General features: G+C 54.9%; 1 protein-coding gene across 3 annotated transcripts in view; it reads right to left on the bottom strand.

The window, feature by feature from the left end:
- CLIP2 (CAP-Gly domain containing linker protein 2) overlaps positions 1-25,125 on the bottom strand; it is a 72,844-nt gene that overhangs the window by 35,528 nt on the left and 12,191 nt on the right. For all 3 annotated transcript variants that reach the window (XM_055340005.1, XM_055340006.1, XM_055340007.1), the window contains exons 3-4: positions 16,977-17,164; positions 2,020-2,582 (exon numbers count right to left, since the gene is read on the bottom strand). In XM_055340005.1, the coding sequence (XP_055195980.1) occupies positions 2,020-2,582; positions 16,977-17,100 (687 nt within the window). In that variant the 5' untranslated portion in view covers positions 17,101-17,164. The remainder of the gene's footprint in view (positions 1-2,019; positions 2,583-16,976; positions 17,165-25,125) is intronic.

The following is a 25,125-nucleotide window of genomic DNA, read 5'->3' as shown; positions in this document are numbered from 1 at the left end:
TATTTATTTATTTATTTATTTATTTATTTATTTATTTATTTATGATAGTCACACAGAGAGAGAGAGAGGCAGAGACACAGGCAGAGGGAGAAGCAGGCTCCATGCACCGGGAACCCGACGTGGGATTCGATCCCGGGTCTCCAGGATTGTGCCCTGGGCCAAAAGCAGGTGCTAAACCGCTGCGCCACCCAGGGTTCCCCAACATATAATTTTTTTTAAAGGCTGGGGTAGGGACAGGAAGGTGACGTGGCAGGTGTTTACAGCAGGCACAGAGGAGAAGCAGCAAGTTCTGGCGTCGGTCAAGCCAGCTGGATCCTGGCAGTGAGCAGTGCACCGGGCAACAGGACTAACCCTGGCAAAGCTGCAGATGAGGGTGGGATGGGGGCACAAGGGGCTCCATCTCCTCAGCAGAAACAAATCCTGTGTCCAAATTCTTCTCCCCCCCAGAATCCAAGGCAGTTTCTAGGGCAGTCACAGGTGATGAGTGTAAATAGAGGAATGAATGGTCTATCACCTCATGGCTCTATGATCCTGGGCAGGCTGCGTGATCCAGGGCTGAGCTCAAGTTTTCTCATCTGTAAAATGGAAGGATGACTCCCACCTTCTAAGGCAGTGGGCAGGACGCAAAAAAAGACTTGGTACAAAAAGTGCTGGGCCCAAGGCACAGGGTGAGGTATGCCCCCAAGAAAGCAGTGGAAAGCCCACAGGGCCCATCTGCACTGGCTGCTGCTGGCCCTGTTGGTAGGCTAGGACCTGGTGGACATGTCTAGAGCAATGCCCACACCGCGCAGGTTTGTATGCCCCCTGCCCTGCACATCCCATTTCCACTCCCTGAAGGGGGAGCAGATGCAAGGCGGAATTCCAGACAGGATCAAACTGGGGTTCAACCTTCCTGCTCCCCCAGCATGGGGACCAACCAGAGCTGGCCAACACCCTGAGCCTCCATTTCTTACCCCAAAGAGGTTGCAGACCACACCGAGGGCAGTCACGTGACACTAACCAGGCCCTGCCAGGACAGAGCCCTTAGTAACTGTGAAGACTTGACGTCTTCCACCAACCTTCTTAACGCTCTCAACTATAGCAGCATGATACTCTGCTCATTTTGCTGAATGGACAGATGATGAATGAATGAATGGAGATGAAGGTCAGTTAAGTGACCTGCCCAACATCACACAGCTGGGCAGTAGCAGAAAGGGCACAAACCTGCACGTGATTTCCCCGTTGTGGTCATGGCCAGCAGGGGCCCTGGGCATCCCCAGAGACAGCTCAATGAGGCTGTAAGGCAGCGTGCCTGGGTCCCGCTGGCCAGGCAGGGATGGCTTCTCTGGGAGCCATGGTAGGAACAGCAGAGCAAGAGCCCTAACACAAGCACCCTGGACAGGACACTGAGAGTCCAGCCTCCCGGTCCCATAGCAGCCCCCAGGGACACTCCCCTGTTCCACTCCTGACCCCTCCCATCCTGTCCCCTCAAAGTAGCAAGCAAGATGTGCTAACAGCATGGATCTGCTCATGCTACTGCACCAGCCTCTCATAATTCCCTCTGCAAACAGAACAAACCCCCTCCACCCCAGGGCCCACGGCAATAGTGATCATCATGTCACAGCTGATTAGGTGTGACCCTGGGCCAGAGCTCTTGAGCACTGCAGTCCTCAGCTTTTTCCAATACAGACCTGGCTCATGGACGCTGGTAGGCTGGATCAATGGATGATTAGCAGAGCTAATACCCAAGGTGCACTTCCCTAAGTATCCGGTACCAGCTGGAGGCATTTCAATCCATTTTATAAGTGGAAAGCTGAGGCCCAGAAAGGCTAAGACACTTGCCCAGGGTCATGTAGCAACAGTCTCCAGAACTCACTTTACCTGTGTCCCTGGTCACTCTGTGATTCTGATGAGGACTGGGCGCCCCAACCTGGATCCCGCCACAACCCCCTCCAAATATCCCTCTCCCCCCACCCCCACTCCAGAGGTCCCGTGTGCAGGGCTGGGGGTGGGGAGGTGGGTGGGGGGGAAGAGACTCACCAGCACACGGTCTCCCAGGCGCAGGTCCTTGTCACCACGCTTCACGGAGCCGCTGTCCGAGAGGTTGGAGCCCGACTCGTTGCCCGTCTTGACCGAGCTGTTGAGGACGCTCTCCCGCAGCGGGATGACCCTGCTGCTGAGCGGTGGCGTGGCCGTGCCCGAGTGCAGCGACAGGTTCTGGGCGGTGAGCGACTCCACCGAGTGCGCATCACTGCCCGAGCCCTCGGCCGTGGGCTGCCGCGTGAGCTTGGAGGGCCGCGTGAAGATGCCCTGCAGGGCCGGGCACTCGAAGTAGCGCACACCACCCACCGCGCCGTCGTTCTTGCCCACCGGCTCGTCCAGCACCACACCGGCCCACTGGCCCGGCGCGAACTGCGTCTCGCCCAGGTACTGCACCACGCCCGGCTTCACGCCGTTCACCCACACCCGCTCGCCCACCGCGAAGTCCCCCAGGAAGTCATCGCCCACCTCGCCCGCCTTGGGGCCTGGCTTCTCAGTGGTGGTGGCGGCGGCAGCAGCGGCGGGGGCCACAGGGCCCGAGGCCTGCTTGTGAAGGGGGGAGCCTGCGGGGTGGGAGAGAGGCAGCGGTCAGGGCCCTGAGCACCTGCTAACTGGTGGGGAAACTGAGGCAGGCGTGGCTGGCCACAGGGCCTTGGGCAGCCCGAGGTCTCACCCTATCTCCTAACCCTGGCGCGGGTTCCCGGGATTCAAAGCTCAGCGGAGTGCTTCCTTGGGAAGTAACACCTATCACCACTCAGGGGCACCCACGAATGAACCCATTCTCGAGGGTTACTCGCAGCCACCTGCCCATCCCAGTGGGTGCCAGCCCCTGGCTGTTAAACTGAGGCCCCCCTACGGCCTCAGGCTGGACTCAGATCCTGAGGGTGCTCTCTGTATCCCTCTGCCTCTGCCCCAGTCAGCTGGGGCCCCACCAACAATCTCAGACTGTTCTTTGACAGCTGGTGACAACCAGACACCTCGGGGCAGGAAGGGGCCAGAACACTGTCTTGCTCCACTCCCGAGTCTCACCTTCCCTACCTGAGCTGCAGCCCAAAGGGTCAGGGCTGCAAAGAGCAGGGAAAGTAAGGGGGTAGTGTGTGGGAGGCAAGCCCTTCAAGCCCACATTCCTGGGGCTGAACTCTGGCTCTCTGGGCTCAGGGATGCCCTGGCCTAGCCCCTCTTTAGAGGAGAAATGACCCTGAGGCTCAGAGAGGTCACACAGCAGAAATGGGACTGAAACCCAGGGAGAGGCCTGTCTCCCCAGCCTGGGCCATGATGTTCTACAGCCCGCTGAAAAGATGGGAGGGAAGGCAAGCAACTAGCTCAAGGTCACTCGTGAAAGACAAAGCAGGGCCCCACCCCACGTGCTTTGTGTGTATCTGGCCCTTGGGCCTCACGGAGGGCCTCCTGTGCAATGGGGCTCAGGAAGCCCGCCTGTTTGCACCGCAAGGTTGGGAGGCTGCCTTCTACTTTCCACCAGACATAGCATCAAACAGAGGAGGACTCCTCCTTCTCTGCTCCAGAGACTGATGCTTTTGTGAAACAGAGATGGGAACAGGAGGCAAGCACATGCTGCCACACCCCCAACAGAGCTGCCTATGTTTTTAGTCCTTTCCGAGGCAGCCAGTGGAGGGGCCGCAGGGCAGTGGCTCCCACCACACTCTTCCTTTCAGCCAAGGCCAAGAAGCCCTGGGCACTAGGCCTGGCGGGATGCTGTATTAAGACTGGAAGCCAGAGGGATCCCTGGGTGGCGCAGCGGTTTGGCGCCTGCCTTTGGCCCAGGGCGCGATCCTGGAGACCCGGGATCGAGTCCCACGTCGGGCTCCAGTGCATGGAGCCTGCTTCTCCCTCTGCCTGTGTCTCTGCCTCTCTCTCTCTCTCACTGTGTGCCTATCATAAAAAAAAAAAAAAAAAGACTGGAAGCCAGAGCTTCTGGGGGCTGGGGGGAGCCACACAAGTCCAAGGTCAAGCCGGACATACAAGACCAGCCCCACAGGTTCTCTCTGAGGGTCACTGGCAGGGGTAATGGGAAGCACGTGGCACCCAGGGCCTTGGCAGCCGGATGGGGGTCCTGACCAAGGGGATATCTGAACTGTGACCTAGGTGCTTATGAGATCAACGGGCTTCACTGCTGAACTTCACTGACAACCATAGTAATCACTCCCATTCACTGATGCTCTGTGCTAAGAGGCGGACATACAGCAGCTCATCTGACCCTCATGGTTAATCCTGTGAGGTGATTTTTGTTATCTCTGATTTACAGATGAAGAAACAGACTTGGAGAGATCAGGTACTTTATGAAGGCTCCCAGGCAACAGGCAGCAGAGCCTACTGGCCACAGGCTTCTGGCTCTTGATGTAGGGCCCAGATACACGTCAAACCAAAAAATGTGCACTAAAGCACCTACCGTGCCAGCCTCAAACTATAATCACCCCAAATCCCTTGGACTTGCTTGAAAATGGGTGCATTTTCTAGAATCTGGCCAAACCCCAACTTGTCTTTTACTCCATCCCATGTAAGGATGTTCCCTTCCACTTTGTTTAGAGAAAACCCCTGTGTGGGGGTGGGGGACCCAAGGCTCTCTTCCACTACCCAGGCCCCACCAGGCCGAGGCCACAGTGGCTGAGAAGCAAGCCCTGGAACCCCAGGGAGGCTGTTCTCAGTGCCTGGCCCATACAAGTGTTATTTTGACGAGAATAACTTATACAAAGACTAAAGAATTAAAAAAATAAAAATAAAAACCCACAAAGGGCCCCAGGAGGCAGAAGAAGGGCTTCCAGACAGGTTTTGGTGACCTTGAGCGAGTGGCTCTCCCCTGAGTAAAATGAGGCAGGTGCTGAGCCCTCTGCAGCTGGCATAAAACATGCAGAGTATCATCAGCTTGGACCTTGTCCTGCTGGTTCCCTGTGCCTGGGGCTGAGCTCCTGGGGGCCCCCAGTCCTGATCTAGGGCAACCCCATATTATAAGGAACTCTGCAGGGATCTGGGAACTCTGTCCACCCTCCCAACCCCCTACAGATCCAGTGAGCAACTTCCTGAGGGAAAGCTGCTCTGAAAAGCAGCTGTAGGTGGAGGAAGCCACACATTGGAATATGGCCCAGCCCTCCCCTCCTCGTGACACTGCCCAAGGAGCCATGGGGTCCGTCAACACGGAGCCAACACCATGGTTATTAAGATAGCCGCTACCACCTATGAAGTGCCGATGGCACGCTCTTCGACAGACTGGATACTTTCTCTACGTTATATTCTTATCGTGCAGATTAGGAAGTAGAGGTCATGACTCTTGTCCAGAGCTGCCCAGGCAGGAGTCAAGCCCAGCTGGTCTGGCTCAAAGCCCTCCCCCTTCCCAGGCCCCCATGTGCTCGTGTGTATGGCACGCACCCTTCCCTTATCCGTTTCTAGAATGCTTCCCCGTGCCCTGGGGCTCTACGATGCCCGCTAACTGATCTGGGCAGCTGTGCCTACCTGGCCTTGATGCTTAGAGCACAGAGGAGGGTCCCAGGTCGAGGGGGACCGAGTGTGGCTATTCTTGGCGAGAAGCTGCCCGCCCAGCTGTCACCCTCCCCAGCTGTCCCGAGCCAGGCAGGCCCTCAGGTAATCTTTCTTCCCCACCCTTGCCCCTTCCAGGGTCACAGGCCAGAGACCAGCTGTTCCAGCAGCTGCTAAAATCCAGGTCCCAGGCCTGTGGCGACGACCATGCTTGGGGGTTTCACATCATTTTTCCTCTCTGGCGCCCTGGGCTGCCCCAGCCTGGCGGGGACAAACCCCCGTCCAATCCCTGACTCGCACTGGAAAGCCTCTGGAGGCCTGGGCTTGGGAAGGTAAGGAAAACCCGGAGAGAGCCCCCTTCCCTCCAAGGAGCCATCGGCAACCCACGGGCAAGGCCTGGCCAAGCCCATTTCCCTATCTGGGCCTGTTTCCGCACAGGGCAACTAAGGGCTGAGCAGAGACAGCCAGGACCTCACGGTCTCCTGTCCCACCTGTTGTCCCAGAGCTATCAGACCTGGCTGGCTCCCCCGGCACACCCCCTGGGGCTCTGAGGCAGGTTCCTGAAGCTCCCTGAGGGTAGGGCCTGGGCCTCCCTCCCTCCAAGCCCCCCAGCATGGAGCAGCCTGGCCCCCACGCCCAGCAAGCCCCCAAGAAAGCAAAGGGTAGCAAGAAACTTAACCCTCTGTGTAACACTTGGTCCTTTTCTCAGACCCCAGGCACAAGGGAATTTACTGCTGGTTTCAAGTTCAAAGCAGGACTTTGAGGAAAAAGGCTGAGGGGCCTGGTGTGTGTGTGTGTGTGTGGGGGTGGCAGCAGCTGGTGGCCTGCTGCAGTGGAGGGGATACCCAGGCGAGAACACATCCCCCCCCCCCCCTGCCGCAGCTTGGGTCCCACCCTGCCTGGGGAAGTGGGGAGAGACTTTGCCCACACCTGCCGAATCTCAGCTGCCAGGGACCCCATTCCCAGAGCACCCAGGGTCAGATGCTAGGGACTACAGGCACTGACAAATGGGGTGCAGATAACAACAAGCTAGATTCATGGGGGCCTGGGGCTGGAGAGAGAAGGTTCACTGTGAATGGGGGCAGGAGCGCCTTCCAGAACCTCTGCCCTGACAGTCACACAGCTCACTCCTCACCTCCTCAGAGAAGCCCTCCCTGACTGCTTCTCCTAAAAGCCAGTCCACCTGCATCGCCCTCTACCCGCTTCATCCTTCCAGAGATCTACCTGTGTTCCACCTGTATGCTTGCCTCCGGTACTTAAACAGGAGCTCAAGGGGCTCTGCTTAAACTCTAGCGCCCAGGCCAGCAGCCCCTCAATGCAAGCTCCCTGCTCAGAGCTGGTCCCGTTCCTAGAAGGAGGGGCCGCCATGGTTCTTCCCGTCCCATTCCTTCCACTAAGGACAGAGGCTCACTCCACGCAGCTCCTGATCCACGGGGTCTCCCTCCCACCTCTGCACCTCCCTGAGCCCACCATTTGCCCTTCGTTTCTACAGGAAAGCTATGAATGCTCTCCTCCTTTTAGAAGCCAACCTCTATCCCCCTTTGGTCTCCCCACTATCTCTCGCCTCTCCCCCCTCAGTGGCTCTCCCTGCGAGCCACAAACACCACCCCCAGCCCACAAAATAACAGCTTCCCCCACTGACACCCCACCTGCGGTCACCCACTGTCCTTCTCACAAACTAGCTTTTCTCCTTCTATTTAAATGTTCATGCTACATAAGATCATTCATGTCCACTGCAGAAAAAAATAGTCACTGACTTTTTTTGAAAAAAGGAAAGCATCTATAGCTCCACCATACAAACACAATTACAGTTATTATCTTGGAACATGTTTCTCTGGACTTTATCCTGTGCACATACGTGCATACATATACTGTGTACCTTAAAAAACACACACAAAGTGGGGCCGTATTTCAGGGCACCTGGGGGGCACAGCCGGTTAAGCACTGGACTCTTGGATTCGGCTCAGGTCGTGACCTCATGACTCATGAGATTGAGCCCTAGGCCGGGCTCTGCGCTCAGTGGGAGTCTGCTTGGATATTCTCTCTCTCTCTCAAATAAATAAATAAATTTTATTAAAAAACAAAACAGGGCAGCCCAGGTGGCTCAGCGGTTTAGCGCCACCTTCAGCCCAGGGCGTGATCCTGGAGACCCGGGATCGAGTCCCACGTCGGGCTCCCTGCTTGGAGCCTGCTTCTCTCTCTGCCTGTGCCTCTGCCTCTCTCTGTGTGTATCTCTCATGATTAAATAAATAAAATCTTTAAAAAAACAAAACAAAGCAAAACAAAACACCAAGTGGGGCTGTATTTACATTACTTGGTTCTCTGCTCTTCTGGACTCCTCTCTGCCTCCTCTGCCCATGCCTGCCCCCCTGGTGGTCCTCTGTCCACCTGTGTTCCAGCTGGTGGGGTGCTGGGAAAGGCTTACCAATGAGGTCTCCAGGAGAAAATTAATAACCCCGATTTGTAGCGTTTGCCAATTTCCGTGGTCAGTTTCAAGCTACCAGCATGGTGTCGCTGAACACAGAGTTGAAAAGAGATTATATAGTGTTTCCACCATAGAGCAATAACCTCAAAAACACAGATACGATAAAATCCTAGTTCTCTCTATAGACTCCCTGAATGATGGACAGGATAGAAGACCGAGATGCACCAAGTCTCTGCTCTGTCTCCAAAGCAGGGAGCAGGAGGGGAGGGGCGAGAGGCAGGAGGAATGTCCCCCTTCTGTGGTCGGGACCTGGGGAGCCCTGGGAGTGCCCCCCCTACAACCTAACCCACTCCTGCACCTTTAGCTACTGCTTACATGCTGCCTTGTCCCTGCTAATCATTCTCTTTGTAAAAGAGAAGACTTAAAAGTTGGGCCCCAACTGCTCTCTCCAGTCCAGATCCCTTCCCTGGCTACCAGACGTGTCCTTCTAACAGTTGCCCCTGCCTGGAAGTCCCCTAGGACTTCACACTTGACATTCTAGATCACAATGACCCCTTGCAGGAGCTTCTCCTCTGTACACCCCAATTGTACAGAGAGTGTATCCCCCAACACCCATTTATTCAGAGCACAAGTCCTCATTGCCCCTTCCCCCTCACCATGGCCCCTAATCCAGTTATTCATCATATCTAGTAATTCCACAGAAGAAATAACTCCACCTCCCTCTAGAGTCTCAGAGGCCCCTCTAGGGATCAGGCCCGTGAGACTTCACACAATCTGACACAGCAGCCTCCAGAAGGGTCTCTCTCAACCTCCAGCACCCCTTGTCCTGCTTCACCTGCTCCCAGAGACACTAGGGAGCCCCCCCCCAAACACAAACCCACTCACGTCATCACTCCCCACCCAGGTCATTTCAATGCTAGACAGCAAACACTTTCTAGGTTAACCTAGGACTTTTAGAACAAGCCTGTATTACTTTGGTTAAAAATATCATAAAAATGAAATACAACAGGGACATCTGGGTGGCTCACTGGGTTAGGCGTCTGCCTTCTGCTCAAGTCATGATCCCAGGGTCCTGGGATCTGGCCCCACATCATCACATTATCCAGCTCCCTGCTCAGTGGGGAGTCTGCTTCTCCCTCTGCCCCTCCCACTGCTTGTGCTGGCTCTCTCTCAAATAAATAAATAAAATCTTTTAAAAAAGAAATATATTTTTAATTAGAAAACATTAAATAGGGAATGTAATCTTTGGTCCATTTCCCAAAGAAATAATTCAGAAAGAAAAAAACCTGACTCCATGTCTTATCATTCACAAAACAAACAACAACAAAAAAAACCTCCAGGGGTGCCTGGCTGGCTCAGTTAGTGAAGCATGTGACTCTTGATCTTGGGGTTGTTAGTTTAAGCCCCACACTGGGTTTAAAATTTACTTAAAATTTTTTAAATCTTTAAAAAAAAAAAGCAAAACCCTGAATCTAAGTGTCCCCAAAATAGGGGAGTATTATACAAATTATGGTCAAGTCTTTCAGATTCTTAAGCAACTTTTTTTTTTAAGATTTTATTTTTTTTAACTAATCTCTATACCCCACATGGGGTTTGAACTCACAACTCCAAGATCAACAGTCTCGTGTTCTACCAACTGAGCCACCCAGTTGGCCCCTAAGCAACTTTTAAAATAATTCTTCCAGGTTATACAGAAAGGTGTTTCTGATGTGATACTTGGTCAGAAAGCAGGGCTCAAGAGTGTCCCAACATGGACACAGATGCCTGGATGTGGGAACATGATAAAAAGGTATCAATTTTACAAAAACACAAGATGGGCCTTGCAGGGACTCACAGTGACAATATACTATGAACTGAGGAGTAGTAATAAAGTCTGCCCTTGTCCCTGAAGGCCAGAGGGAAAAAAGTGTGCCTATGCTAAGACCCAGTCCCTCAAGGAAGCAAGCAGTATTTTATTTATTTATTTTTTTGTTTTGTTTTGTTTTTTTGCAAGCAGTATTTTAAATGTTCCATAGAACACAGTTCCACGTGGGATTAATAGATATTACAAAAATAAGTAATCTCCAAATTCAAACAAGTCTGAGAAATAGTAGCTTAAACAAGGTTATCGTTACTTTGCTGCAGGACTTGTCTGAGCCTTTAACGTGCTAATGAGCACCACGGGGCTATAAAGAAGGTGACCACATGATTTGTCATCCCAAACCAGACACCCTGAAGAGAATGGATGTGCTACTAATATAGCGTCACACCAAGACCACAGACATAATCCAGGGCTGTCCCAGACAGAATGGTCACCCTGGCCTTTCCCTCTCTGTGTCTTCTAGGGAAACCCTGCCTGTCTATCAGACCAGATCCAACACCCCTCCCTGGCACAGCCTCTCTGCAGAACCCCATTTTCCCAACCACCTCCATTGGATGGATGTATCTCAGAATGCAGGCCTGGGAGGCGGGACCCACACCAACACCCCCTCCTTTCCATCCTTGGAGCCCATGACAAAAGCTAAAATGCAGATTGGCCATAATCCTGACCCCAAAGCAACAAGGTAAATGTGCCACAAACCCCAAAGCAGCCCTGCTGCTCTAAGCCCTCTCCAGGCCCCAGCAGGTGCTCAGGGCAGAGGTCATGAAGAAAAGGAGAGGGTCTCCGTAGCATTTCTCAAGGGAGCCAGATTTCCCACAGTGCATCCCCCAGCCTGGCCCACTCTCCAGCAGTCCTTCTGATAGCATAGCTGATTCCACCCCCCCCACCGTGACCAAGGCAGGGCCCACCCCTTGCAGCCACAACAGGCCCGGCATCCCCCTGCCACGCGGCCTCTGGCCGGCCACCCCTGAAGAAAGAACCCTCTATCAATCCACTCTGAGATGGGCACCGTCCCAAGGGTAGCTCAGCATCCTTGAACCAAATGGAACCCAGAAGTCCCCTTTCATTCCCCCTACTCCCAAACCAAGAGGAGGGTCCCCACCCAGCAGACTCAGGCGGGGACAGAGGGGAAGAAAGACGTGGGATGCTTACCCTGGAAAAAGCAGAGCCAGCTCCCCATGAAGAAGCCCTGCTACAGCCACACCACAGCAGGCAGGCGCTGGCAGATGGGCCCCTGCCCCCCAGATCGATAATGGGCAACGTCAGGAACGTTAGGAGGCTGCCCTGCCCCCCACCTGCTCTGCAGCCCAGCCGCAGAAATGCTCAGTGTGGCTTTCCTCATCCTGATGCCATTAAAAAGTTTAGGATGTGGTTAGGGGAGGAGGGCCGGAGAAGTTGACCTTGAAGGGAGTGAGAGGCAGCCCAGGGCTTGTGCAGGCTTTGCGGGAGCAAAGGCTGGAAGTCTGTGTTGGTTCTGCCCACGTTTGCACAGCAGCTGGGACAAGTCACTTAAGATGGGGATGATGTCGTCTGCCCTCCCAAGGAGCAGAGAACCAAGGTGAAAGACATAATCCTCCAGGGTGCACCAGGGTAGAGCCAGTGTCCAAGACTACAGGCCAACTCCAAGGTCTGAGGGCCCCACCTGGGGGCACAGGAGGCTGGTGCCCATGTCTGGAGCACCCACAAGGTATGAGGGCATCTGAGCCCCAGCTCCAGAAGCCAGAACTGAAAAGCTCTGGGATCAGCCCTGTGTGGACCCCTTGGGGGGATCACAATATAGAAGGTGGACCCTGGGGACGTCTGGGTGGCTCAATGGTTGAGTTTGTCTGCCTTTGGCTCAGGTCATGATCCCGGAGTCCTGGGATCGAGTCCCACATCAGGCAGGGACTTCTGCTCCTCCCTCTGCCTCTCTGTGTCTCTCATGAATAAAAAAATAAAATCTTAAAAATAAGAGGTAGATCATGTCCCACGGGGTCTGCTCCATGCTTGAGGGGGAACACCAATGCACACTCACCCTTGACCTCCTATATCCTGGGTCCCCAGCATGAAGAAAGGCCCATAGGCAATTTGGGGCACAGTTATGACTGACCTAATGAGAACCAATCACTCTTCCTGCTTGCCACCTGCCCAGGATGGGAGCCCACGACAGGAGGCGAGAGTGTGGTGCTGGGACTAAACTGGGGGGCCAGCCACCACCCCTCTCCCCCGCAACAGGGCAGCAGGTGCCAGCTGCCTGAGCCAGCGTTAGACCTGGCCCAGTCTGAGTCTCCACAGCAGCCCCACCACTCTCTGGCCCTATTGTTCTGGGCAACTCAGAAGACAGCTCGAGCCTCAGTTTTGTCATCTCTATTCTTTCAATAGTTCTTGCCCTGGGCTATGAGTGAGAAGCGGCATGGTAAGATGTCATGGTGAAGTAGAGTGTCAAGCACCACCCTTCCTGAATGGGACACCTCTGGGGCCTGACCACAGCTCCGGGGACAGGAGAGGCTCCTCGAGGAGCTGCTTATGGTCTGTCCCTTAGTCCAGCAGGCCTGGGTCCTCCCCATGTCACTGCAGCTGTTCTGGTTGGGAACAGGAGGGACACCCACAACCTGGCCTGGCCTGCCTCCACCTGAGGCCCAGAAGCAGACTCCAGGGAAGGGCTGTGGGCTTCTGGTCACAGCCTGCTGTCGTCCCCTCTTGCCCACCATTGCAAGGCAGTGGCGGACTGTGCCCCACCCCTGCAGGGTGCTCCAGACTCAAAAGGAGGGCTGTACCCCAGCAGAAGCCCTGGCCACCAGCCTGGAAGCCTGGACCCTCGGGATGGATTCCAAAGCCCCAGGCGGCCCTGGCGTTAGCTCCCAGCTCCCCGATGGGGCTCCTGGCGCCTGCCCTGGCCCATTCCCAAAACTCCCCCTTGCCCACTTGAGCTGCTCTCCGGCTCCCAGACATCTCAAGACTCAGAGCCTTTGCAGCCACTATTCTGTCTGCCTGCTTGCTCTTCCCACTTGTCTGGGCCGGTTCCTACTTTTCCCTCAGATCTTTATACCAGTGTCACCCCCTCAGCAAGACCTCCCTGGCAGCCTGATCTGAAGCAGCCCCCAGGGGTGCTCTATCCTGCCTGGCTGGGCTGCCCCTGCCCTCACTGGGGTTCCCAGACCACCCTCCAGCATACCTGCTGCTCTGACCACCTTGGGGCCACCTCCTAGTGTGACAGTCCCCCCCCCAACAGCCCTTGGTTCCTGCCACTTCCTGTATATTATAGCTCTGGGGACTGACAGGACAGGCTGAGGGGGCAGGGGCATCAGTCCAGGTCTAGGCCCGGCCCTTGGCCAGACCCTCTGCCCAGAGGCTGAGCTCATACTTTGGGTGACAGCCACTGCCCTGATTCCCAGAGCAGAGTCCAGCTTATTGCTGGCCCCCTCCCATCACCCCCAGACTCCAGCCTCCACCAGACCCACCCCTGGGGCCCCGGGGCTCCTCACAGATGGCCAGTGCCAGGGGGTGGGGGAGGGGCCAACCCTGTCCTCTGGGGCTTCCACCTGCCCCTCCTCCTCTCCAGAGGCTCTTGCTCCAAGAGCCCGAGAGCCAGAGCAGAGACAAGAGCAGCTGCGGGCCTCAGAAAACTACCTTCCGGGATGCCTGGGTGGCTCAGCAGTTGGGTGTCTGCCTTTAGTTCAGGGCATGATCCCGGGGCCCTGGGATCAACTTCCACATCGGGCTCCCCACAGGAGAGCCTGCTTCTCCCTCTGCCTGTGTCTCTGCCTCTCTCTATGTCTCTCATGAATAAATAAATATATTCATTTAAAGTCTAAGAAAGAAGAAAGAAAGAAAGAAAGAAAGAAAGAAAGAAAGAAAGAAAGAAAGAAAGAAAGAAAAGAAAAGAAAAGAAATAAGGAAAAAGAAATCTGCCTTCCCCTCTCACCAGGCCCATTGCTCCAGGCTCTCTGCTCTGGCCCCACCACCTGGGAGTCTTGCTGGGGTCTGGGGAGCTGCAGCAGCAGCAGCAGTGCCAGAGGGGGATGATGACACCAAGCCCAGCTGCAGCTGAGGCTGCCTGCATGCCCAGCGGTGGACACAGGGGTATGGCTCTGTAATCAATCAGGCCTTCACTGAGCAGCACCTCCTCTCTCTGGAACAGTCCCTGCAGGGGACGCAGAGGGGAGTTGGGGGTAGTTAGACCACCAGCCCCCACCCTCAGAGGCTCTGCCCCGGGCAGGGTAACTAGGAAGCAAGCAGCAGGCCACACAGTGTAGCCCATTCAAGATGACAGCAAAGAGTACAGTAGCACCCGGGGCACATCCCCCCAAAGGCAGGAAGACGTGGAACAGTGAGGTGGAGACCTGGGCACGGCCCACGATCTAACTGCTTAAAACAATACATCCGATAGGTGAAAAGATTAGGGGTGCCTGGGTGGCTCAATGGTTGAGCATCTGCCTTTGGCTCAGGTGGTGACCCTGGGGTCCTGGGATCGAGTCCTCATCGGGCTCCCTGCATGGAGCCTGCTTCTCCCTCTGCCTGTGTCTCTGCCTCTGTGTCTCTCATAAATAAATAAATAAAATCTTAAAAAAAAATAGGCAAAAAGACTAGAAGGAACTCTATCACAGTAGTGGCTCTGATTATTAGCTTAAGAAGGAGGCTGATGGGTGCTTCTCCTATCACACTTCTAAATTTTTGTGACGGGACTATGGATGGATGGGGAAAGGAAAAAAAATGAGTCTTTAATGAGTTTTGTACCTGCAGGCACTTCACACTCATTAACTCTTGATCCAATCGGAGAAATGATGTGATCCCATTTGTGGCTCAGAGAGGTTAAGTCACTCTTAGAGGGTCACACAGCAGGGGCCATTAGAAGGGGTATGAAGGGCTGGATCAGAGCCAGAATTCAGGCCCCTCTTGGTCAGGGAGAGAGCAATGAGGGAAAAACCCAGAAGGTGCCATGGAGCTGTCTCCAGGAGACAAGAGAATCAGGTCAGGCTGCTGACCTTCTCCCAGACAGTGGCTACAGGCCCCCGCCCCTACCACCCCACTGGACCAGGCTCAGCTTGGTGCCTTTGCTCATGTTCTTCCTCCACTGTAAGCAGGTCCTTCTCCTCTCCACACATCCTAAAGGCTGAGCTCATTCCCATTCCCCTGATGCCCCACTCTTGGTGGCCACCCCTGACCTCCCCAGCCCCGGCAGTGAGTGCGGGCTTCCTGGCCTGGGTGGCCACATTTCTCCTCACCCCATTACCCAATCTCCACACAGTGGGCTGAGGGATGTGAGCACCCAGTCATTCCTCTAATACCCTCCAACAGCTCTGGTCACCCCGAACACCTACCTGAATCCCTGCCCTTCACCATCTGCCCTCTGCTACCCTCCCCAACCTTCTTTCCAACTCCTCTCCACCCAGACTTGTCTGCCTTCCCTCTCTAACAAACCAGGTCCTTTTCTGCTGCAGGGCCTTTGCATCACTCATTCCATCCACCCGGAACATCCTTTCCCCTTTGTTTTCTCTCTTTGGCTTCTTCCTGTTACTCACGAATGTCTCTCATGAGTAGAGGATCTGCCACGTTGTAACGAAGTCTGGGCCTCCTATGGGGCTGTTCTGGGCAAGCCCAGCTACAGAGGTCTGCCCAGGAGCTGTGCCACACAGCTTCTTTACCCTCCCACCCTAGCTCTGCTGGGGCCCTGGCTCTGCCAGCTGTCCATACCTCTGGTTCAAACTTTCCTTGACTCCACCCAGGGCCCAGATTGCCTAATCTGGCCCCTGGCAAATTTTTTTTTTTTTTTTTTTTTTTTGCCTCTCCAAACTTATGTACTAAGCAGATGAGACCAACAGCGTCTTACCCTGCTAGCTGGAGTAGCTGGAGTGTAATCAAAACCAGGATTTGTTGCCCAAAGACATTCATCACAGCGTCATTTATCAAAGTGAAAAATAGGAAACAGTCATCCCCAACTGCAGAGAATGAGCTAAGAATATGCTTCCAATTCTTTTTTATCATATTCCTTTTGATTTAAAACTTTCCAAAGGTTTTCCAGTGTTATTACAACAGAAGTGAAATGCCCTGGACAGCCCCAAGCTGTCCCCACTTTGGCCCACCCTCTCTTATTGGCACACTTGTCACTGACCACGTGCCAGTCACACTCTCTTTCCCTCTCTCATATTTGCCATGTGCTCTTCTGCCACTGGGCCTTTGCACAAGCTATTCCCTCTCCCCAGAACACCCTCCCCTCTTCAACTACTATACTGTCACCCTCTGGACCTCAGCTCACATGTCTATCCTCAGGGCTGACCTCCCAGACCTGGTCAGGTCCTAGTTCTAGGATCTCACAACCCTCAACCCCCCTGCTCCCCACCAGAACGGCAGCCCCGAGGGCCGAGCCCACATCCGGTTTTGCTCAGAACAAGAACTCTGGTGGTTAAGACTGTGTCAACAAAGCAAGTCTTTGATTTATATTTGTTGCATGGATAGGATATTTTACAGCCATTAAAAACGATGTGGAAAAATCCACTTGATCATCTTAGAAGGAAAAACCAGATTCTTAAGTTGTATATGCAGCATGATTGCAAATAGGTAAGAAGAGAAAAAAAGTAGGACATAAACCGAAATAACAGTTGCCTCTAGGGGGTGAGATTACAGGCAATTTTACCTCTGCACCTAACTTCCTAAATATTCCACCATGGGCTACCTTTCTTTCATCTTCAGAGACGCACGTAGCTGACAGCTGTCCTCCACCCCTCTGCTGTCCAAGTTGCACCCCCAGCCCGGGCACCCGGCCCTCACGCCTGCCCAGTAGCAGGAAGATGAAGGAAAGTTCAGATACCGAAAGGCTAACGGGCATGGTTCTGGGTGGCAGACAAGAAGGCTGACGGGAAATGGGGCTGGCTCCAAGGATAAGCTCTGACCCCAGAAGGGAACGAGTGGAGGCAGAGGCCAGTGGAGGCTGGAGTCTGAATCCTGGCTGAGTGACTGGGGCACAGTGCCATGCCCACCTGGATCCCCACTTTCTCATCCCGAGCAGAGCCAACAGTAGGACGTGCCTCCCAAGTCGGGGGAGTGTGAAAAAGAACAACATGCATAAAGCATGCCGAGTCAAATGTGAAAGGGAGGACGGCCAGACAGAAAGAAGGACTTCCGTGTACTGCTAGCCCCAGGCTGGTCACCAGGGGGGTCTTCCAGGGGAAGCACTCCCCACCCCGGCCCTGCCGCCCCACGCACCTTCCTTGGAGCCGGTGGCCACCGCCGCAGCAGACATGGAGGCCGAGCCGGTGGATGTCCGGCCCATGGGGCTCGAGTGCTTCCCCCCACGGCCGGGGGGCTTCAGGCCGCTGGGCTTCTGCATGGTGGTGCCACTCGGTGTGTGAGGGGTCCGCGTGGGTCACGTCCTCTCTGCCATCGTCACTCACCTGCAGGTAGATGAGAGTGATCACATCATGATGTCACCACTTGCCAGGGCACCCCAACGGTGACACGGCAGGATTCCTACACACACCCCCCGCCCAGGGGGGCAGGGGCCACCATGCCCACCCTCTTTCCTCGATAGGGAAACCAAGGCACAGAGCAGTGGCAGCAAGCATGGGCCTGGTGTGGCAATGGTGTGGCCTGACATGTGTCCTGGCTGCTGGACTCTGAGGCCAGGTACACGCTCTCTGCCCACCTCCTGGGTTTGGGGGTCTGCAGTGATACAGCCCTCCACCAGGACCACGCAGCTCAGCACAGCCACCAACAGCCGAACGTGACTCTCACACAACACAGGCTGGTGTGGATTCTGACACACGTGGGTAGCCTGGGGGTCGCTGTGCAATGGCCCCCAGGCCCTGTGGGACCAGGGAACCACTCATGGCTCCTGACACAGGTGGGACAGAGCAACACCTAGTTCCATCAACTGGCACACTGTCCCACCTTGCCAGCTCTGCTCACCGTCCCAGCACCTGCCACCCCACACCAAGGGTGGGGATCCGTGCACACATGGAGGCCAACACCTGCCTCGGTCCCCTGCCAGGATGGATCTGCCACGTTCTCTGCCTGCCCTGCACCATTACAGCCCCTGCCCTTCTGAAAAGGCCGAGGGGGACGACGCCCAGCCCTATAGGGCAGTAGTGCTTGACAAAGGTGGCTCCTGAGACAGGAAAGCCTCGTCTTCCAGGTGGTCAGCTCAGGGAGCCACATGGCAGCAAGACGAGGCCGGTTGCAGGGGGACCGCGGAGAGGCAGACAAGACAGGCCCGCCGCACCCTGGCCTCAGCCCCACCACCGCGCCCTGGCCTCTCCTCCGCCATCCCCTGGCCTCTCCCCCGCCGTGGCGCCCTGGCCTCTCCTCTGCTGTCCTGGGCACACACCCTCTTCGGCACCAGACATTGGTGAAGGGCTCGCTACGGCCAGGCCCCATCCTGCCCCAGAGTGCTCTATCTGGGGAGCACACAGTCCAGCTGGGAAAGGGGATACAGAGCACCACTGGAGGGGCAGAGGTTTCTGGGCAAGGGTATCACCCCTGGGGACCTCGGGAACAGTGCTCTCTGGGTGCTCGGCTCTGATGCAGTAGGAGATGCCCCCTCTGTCAGGCCAGCCACACTCCACATCCTTACCCCAACCCTTTGCTCCTTTCTCGATCTGTAAGATTTATATGGGCTGACCCACCACACACATGGGGAGTGGGCACATGACCCAGGCCTGGCCAGAGTCCGCGTGGTTAGTGAAGGAAAGATCACATGACCCAAAGAGCACCAGGGCCTGGACTCTGGCTGGTACCTTTCAGGAAGGTTATTTCCTTTCTCTGGGGCTGCCTGGGTGTGGGTTGGATGCCAGGAACTACAGGGCCATCCCAGTTACTACATGGAGGAGTCTGCCAGGGAATGAGGCCAACATGGAGAGAGCAGAGCTGAATTGCTAGATTTGGATGGCCTGGATGCAGCTGAGCCTGAAGTTGATCACTTGAGCTCTTCACTTATACCAGTCAACAAATCCTTATACCCGTGCATCATTTTCTCTTTTCGCCTAAACATATTTGAGGGACACTGTCACTTGCAACCAAAAAAGTTCTGACTACTGTAGAGGCCAACCCACAATGCTCACAGCAGGAATCTGCAAAGTGGCCTCAGAATGCCTCTCCGGTCAGCAAGTTGAGCCAGCAACACTATGACCTGAGCATGGGACAGACGGCTCCTCATGCAGGGCTGCCAGTCCTGAGAGCAGAGACAAATAAGCTCCCCCAAGGCACACAGTGATGACACCCACATACCCAGGTGAGCCAACAGGAATATGGAACATGGCTGTCAGCCTTACCTTGGTCCTAGAGCCTTCCAAACCCAACATTCTAACCCTCTGCTGGATGACTCTGACACCCCAGGAATTCTGGGGCCTGGGAGTTGCTGGATCAGTGGGAATATGAGGCTGCTCCCTTGCTCTCCAGAACCTGGCCCTCCGGGAAGCACATGCCCTAGGGAAGTACCTGTGGGTTGCAGACATCTCTCTCTGGTTCAGTTAGGCCCCATCGGCATTCCCCCAGCACAAGCTTGAGCCCAAGCCTGAATGACCCAAACCCCGATGACTCACTGAGCCAGCAGGGGCGAGGGAGCCTGCTCTCTGGCGACAGGGAATATCCCACCTCTGGGTGGCTAACTGGCCTTCTGCTCCAGCGACTTAGCAGGGGAGGCCCTCTGACCTAGGAAATCCTGAGGTAGGGCCCCATGTGTGTGGGGCAGAGGAAGACCTCTTGCTGGGAACAGAATGAGATGCAAGGAATCCCTTCCCCGTGCCTTTTGGGCCCTTCTCTTATGAAACTCCCCCAACCAGGGAAAAATGTTACAAATCATACATCTAATAAAAGACTTCTATTCAGAACACATGGGGAACTTGATCACTCACTCATCAGAAGACAAACAACCTAATGGAAAAGGAATAAAAGATTTGAATACCTAGGGTGCCTGGCTGGCTCAGTAGGGAGAGAACATATGATGCTTGACCTTGGGGGTTCTGAGTTCAAGCCCCACACTGGGGGCAGAAATTATTTAAAAAGTAAATAAACTTAAAAACAACAAAGTCAAAATAAGTTAGAGACCCCTGGGTGGCTCAGTGGTTGAGCATCTGCCTTTTGCTCAGGTCATGACTCCAGGGTCCTGAGATCAAGTACCGCATCAGAGTCCCCACAGGGAACCTGCTTCTCCCTCTGCCTCTCTCTGTGTGTCTCTCATGAATAAATAAATAAAATCTTTTAAAAATAAATAAATAAATAAAATCTAAAAAAAAAAGTTAAATATCTATCTACCATATGATCCAACTGCCCAAGAGAAATAAAAACACATGTTCATATAGAAGTCTGTAAAAAATGTTCATAGTAACTTTATTCACAATAGTCAAACAATGGAAACAATCAAATACCCATCACCTGGTGAATGGTAAGCAGCATATCTATATAATAGAACATTCCTTGGCAATAATAAGTGACTATAACATATGCAACGATATTGGCCACCCTCTACAAGGTGCAGCAATAAGAAGCCAGACACAAAAGACTACATATTGCATGATTCTTATTTAGAGGAAGTTTCAAAACTATAGACACAGAAAGCAGATCTGGGGTTGCCTGGGGGTGGGAGCTGGAATTGACCACAAATAGGCATGAGAGAACTTTCCAGAAGGCAGAAGTGTTCCAAAAGTGGATTGTGATGACCACACAACTTGTATTTATACTAAATATTAATTTGTCACCAAGTTATACATTTAAAATGGGTGAATCTTATGGTATATTAGTTAAATCTTAACTTCTAAAAATTATATAAAAAAATAAAATCCTTGAATGTTCTCCATAGTAGTGTGCCAGCCTTCAAAGCCCTCCTCATCTCCTTCCTCCAAGCACTATGGCCCTTGCCCACTTACACTGGCCATGCTGGCCTCCAGCCACTCCTGGACCACACTAAGCATCCTCCAGCCTCAGGGCCTTTGCACATGCTGTTCCCTCTACCTCAAATATCGAGGTTCATTGGTCATCACCTTCAAGTATCTGTTCCAATGTCCCCTTCTAAGATTACAACCCCTACTCAGTCTGCCCCCTCTCCATCCTGCTTTGGCTTTCGCTACTGCTCAAGGAAAGGGACTAGGGTCTATTTTGTTTGCTGTGGTATCCTTTGTCCTGACAAGGGACCTAGGAAGCCCCCCTTCACATCCTCAGCACATAGGACTAAGTAGCTTATGATGACCAGCCCAGCAGGCAGTCTGGTGGCATGGCGACCTTCCAGCTAGCCAGCATGTCCTCTGAGGCAGGGACCAGGCACTCTAACAGTGTCCCTAGCATCGGAGGCTTCTCAACCACACTGCTACTAATGACCCTGCATTCCCTCACTACACACCTGACACCTTCCCAGACCCCACTTGTGCTTTTTCTCTTACCTGCTTCACTTCACCTGTTCCAATCACCTATGAGACACCTAGCCCAATGCTTCCTCCTCTGTAGAGTCTCCCCGAACCTTTGGCCCACAGAGGCCTCAGGATTGCACGCTGAGCCAAGGAAAGATGACACCGTTCTCATTTATCTTCATCTCGCCTCCTGGGAGCTCACGGGCAACCCCAGGCGGGGCCCCAGCTTCTTTGAGAACCCAGCCCCAGCACAGAGCCTGGCACAGAGCCCGTGTTCCGGAAACCCTGTGTGAGGGCACACCTGCCATTGCCCAGAGGACAAAGGCCTCCAAAGCCACAAATCTCTAGGACACTCCTCCCAGGGGAAGCTTCCGGAGGCTCCCAGAGTTGCCCTCCTCCCTCCTAGACCCTGAAGATCCCAGCAGCTTGTCCTTCCTTATAGGAATGTGGCCTTATTATTCCTCCCAAGCCCCGATGAGCCAGAAGCCATCTCAAGGGAGGAACACAGAAAGCTCAGAAAAGTTGAGGGACTCACCCAAAGTCACAGGCTGCTCAGTGGCCATGCTGGACTCAGCCCCGGGACTGGCCCTCCCCTGCCTCCCTAGGCTGGCGTCCCCCAGCCTGGACTAACATTTGTGAGACCCCTGGCCTCCGCGGAGAGCGCCTGGGTGCCTCACTGACAAAGGAGACCAGAGGAGTTGGCTGCATTCGCTAGTCCCACCACCAATGCCGGCCGGAGGGAGGACCAGGCAGGAGAGGCCAGCAGCCACTCCCACCCCAGGGTCTCCGAAGCTGGGAGAGCCTGTGAAGGGGAGAGGGGAGGAGAGAAGAAGTGGTGAGCAGGAAGAGGGGGAGGAACCCGGGGCCAATCACCCCTTTGTGACTCAGCCCTGCTCGTGGGATTGAGGAAGGAAAGGCTTTCTTGGGAAAAGCCAGGACAGGGTGATAAATTGGCCTCCGGCCACCCTGTAGGGGGTGGGGCAGGCCTGGGAGACCAGGAGGGAGGAGACTTAAGGCAATGTGGGTCCAAAGCCCACCCACCGCAAGTAGCTGTGGGTCTTCAGCTGGTGTGAGCCTGCTGCATCGCCTGCAGGGCAGGGCAGGGAGCACGGACGAGTGAGTCTGAACACAGGCCCACGGGCGGCCCTCCACGCCTAGCACGCAGCAGCCGCCACTCCGATCGGTGTCTACTCTGATGTCGGGAGGCCTGGGGTGCCAGGCAAGGCGGGCACGGGAGGGGAGAGGAGGGCCGGCAGCGTTCAGACCAACAGGCCCCCTTTTGTGCTGCCCTCAATGGCCATTTACCAAAGACAAACCCGGGCTGCATTTCAGGGTTTCCATTTCAGCTGCGCTGGGGGTGGCTGCTGCAGTCGTGGCGGGGAGGACGAGGCCCAAGAATGTTCCGCCAATAGGAGGCTCAGGGTGTGGCCTCAATGGAATGGGCGGAAAGGTGCCAACTAGGGCAGTGGAAAGCCCACATCCGGGGCACTGGCATCACCCAGAGGGCGAGGGAGGCAGGCGGTGGGAATCCCACTGTGGAGGCCCGGCCACCGCTCACACCGCACCCTCGGCTGGACAGACACTGGGCCAGGACCACTGCGGGGACAAGCCCAGCCTTCAAACCTAGGCCCACCACCTCCACCAACCCCAGGGGCTCTCCTGGCTTACTCGTCCTCCTCCTCCCTCAGGGGTCAGCAGCCAGGGGGCCCACATACCCCCTCAACCCTATGACCTGAGTGCCAGGTGATATGGCACCCAGAGGTGAACTCAGTGTGGCCCCTGAGCACTCCCCACAAGCCCTGAGGCTCAGGCCACAGCAGCCCCATGAGAGGAGGGAGTGGGGTGCGGGGGGCGGGGAGGGGAACTTCAGGCAGAGACTGTGTTCTGCTAGGTCAACCAAACAGTTGAGGATTTAGTGGTTAAAATGTGGGGAGGAGGGGTATCTGGGTGGCTCAGCGGTTGAGCATCTGCTTTTGGCTCAGGGCATGATCCTGGGGTCCTGGGATCGAGTCCTGCCTCAGGCTCCCTGCGAGGAGCCTGCTTCTCCCTCTGCCTGTGTCTCTGCCTCTCTCTGTGGGTCTCATGAATAAATAAATAAAATCTTAAAAAATAAAATAAAATGTGTGTGTGGGGGTAATCCAGAGGCAGAGAGGGAGGGGTGGGGATCTCCCAGTCACACACTGGCACCAGCCTGAGTGGATAAGGGGCCTCGAAGGATGTCAAGCAAAGGGTGTGACAGATCAGATGTGCCTGTTGGCAAAACCACCAGGGAGCTGATGAGGGCACTGCGGGGAATGAGGGCAGGGAGGCCACTGTCCTGGGGGATGTTTGACAGACAAGGGACACGACCATGCAGCCTGAGCCACAACAGAGGCAGGGGCTGGAGGGGCCAGAGGGGGGAGAGGTATTGAGCCGCATTTGATGGCAAACAGTGTGGGTGTGGAGGGAGCACCCAGGGTCCCAGCAGGAGGGGGAACCTCTCCATGCTGGGAGGGACCTCGGAGAAGGTGTCCTTTTGGGACATCAGGTATGAGGTCCCCAAGGGACACCGAGTGGGGGGGTAGGAGGCCAAGGGATGGAGCCCTTAGGAGAGTCACTGGGGATGGCCAGGGCGGGAGAATCAGAGGCTGGGTGCATCCCCATATGTGACATGAGGGAAGATCTGAGGGCACCCCAGATAGGAAGGTAAGAACCAGACAGGTAAGAATAGGCAGCTTTCGAGGAGAGGGTGCTACAGGACAGCAGGGACAGCCGCTGAGTCTCTCAGTCAGCAGGGAAATGCAAATGCAAGCCACAAGGAGATCCCATTTCCCACCCAATCAGATGGGCACAAAGTCAAAAAGCCAGGTGACGCCAAGAGTTGGCAAGGCCATGCAGCAGGGGCCGGCGGCCACGGAGCCTGAACCTCCCTGTGCAGCCCTATCACAGTGCTCCATGAACCAGCTGGGGAACGAGGGTGGGAATGGGGTGGGAACAGGGCTGGGGCCGGGTAACTGGGGGCTCGATTCCTAGTTCTAAGATTGACTTCTTACTTACATTTTTTTTTTAAAGATTTTATTTATTTATTCAGGAGAGAGTCAGAGATACAGGCAGAGGAAGAAGCAGGCTCCCTGCGGGGAGCCTGATGTGGGGCTCGATCCCAGGACCCCAGGATCACACCCTGAGCCAAAGGCAGCCACTCAACTGCTGAGCCACCCAGGTGCCCTCTAAGATTCATTTCTTAAGTCCTGCAGGATGTACAGGGGTGTTGATCATATTGTCTATTTCTTTTCTTGAGTGTCTGAAATATTCACGACCATTTTTTCAATAAAGAAAAAATGTAGAACTCTACTTCTGAAACTAATATATGTTAATTAATTGAGTTCAAATTAAATTAAATTGAATTCTTAAAAATGTAAAGATAGACACAGGGGAGGGGGAAAGCTAAGAGTTCCTCTCCTCCCTGTACACACCTACCCAGAAAAATGGGGGGGGCAGACCCCAAACAGAGTGGACCCCACAGGTGTTGACTGCCACCCCAAGGCTCCCCATTATCTTAATGTAGGGTGGGGTCCCCTGGCCCTGCCCTACCAGGCACCTCAATACTCCCCCCTGCACTAGAAACCTGGTGCCAGCCCAACCCCTTAATCTAGCCTGCGGGTGTGACCACCACCTTCCCCACAGGCCTGCTCCCTGCTGCCACTCACTGCTTGTCCCATCCTGCTTGGAAGAGAGGCTCATCTTGCCTCCATTTGACCAAGGCTTGGGGACTTTCACTTGGTAGTGAAGCTAAAATCCCCATGTGGGAGCACAGAGCACGGCAGGGCTGAGACAGGCCCCCTCCCTGTGAGTCCTGCCAGCTGGAGGGGACAGCCAAAACCTGGAGCCTCACACCAGCTGCCCCCTGGGCCCAGGACGTCCAGGGAGATGGTGCAGATCTGCCTGTATCCATCCTTCGCTCTCATACCATCAGCGAGGCCCCAGGGAGCCAGCCCAGGCTGTACAACTTTGCCACACATATTGCTGCCAGCCAAGGG

The sequence above is a fragment of the Nyctereutes procyonoides genome, unplaced genomic scaffold (genome assembly GCF_905146905.1).
Source record: "Nyctereutes procyonoides isolate TBG_1078 unplaced genomic scaffold, NYPRO_anot_genome, whole genome shotgun sequence".
NCBI lineage: Eukaryota > Metazoa > Chordata > Mammalia > Carnivora > Canidae > Nyctereutes > Nyctereutes procyonoides.
Note: the sequence above shows the minus strand (reverse complement) of the source record. Positions and strands in the feature narration are given on the sequence as shown.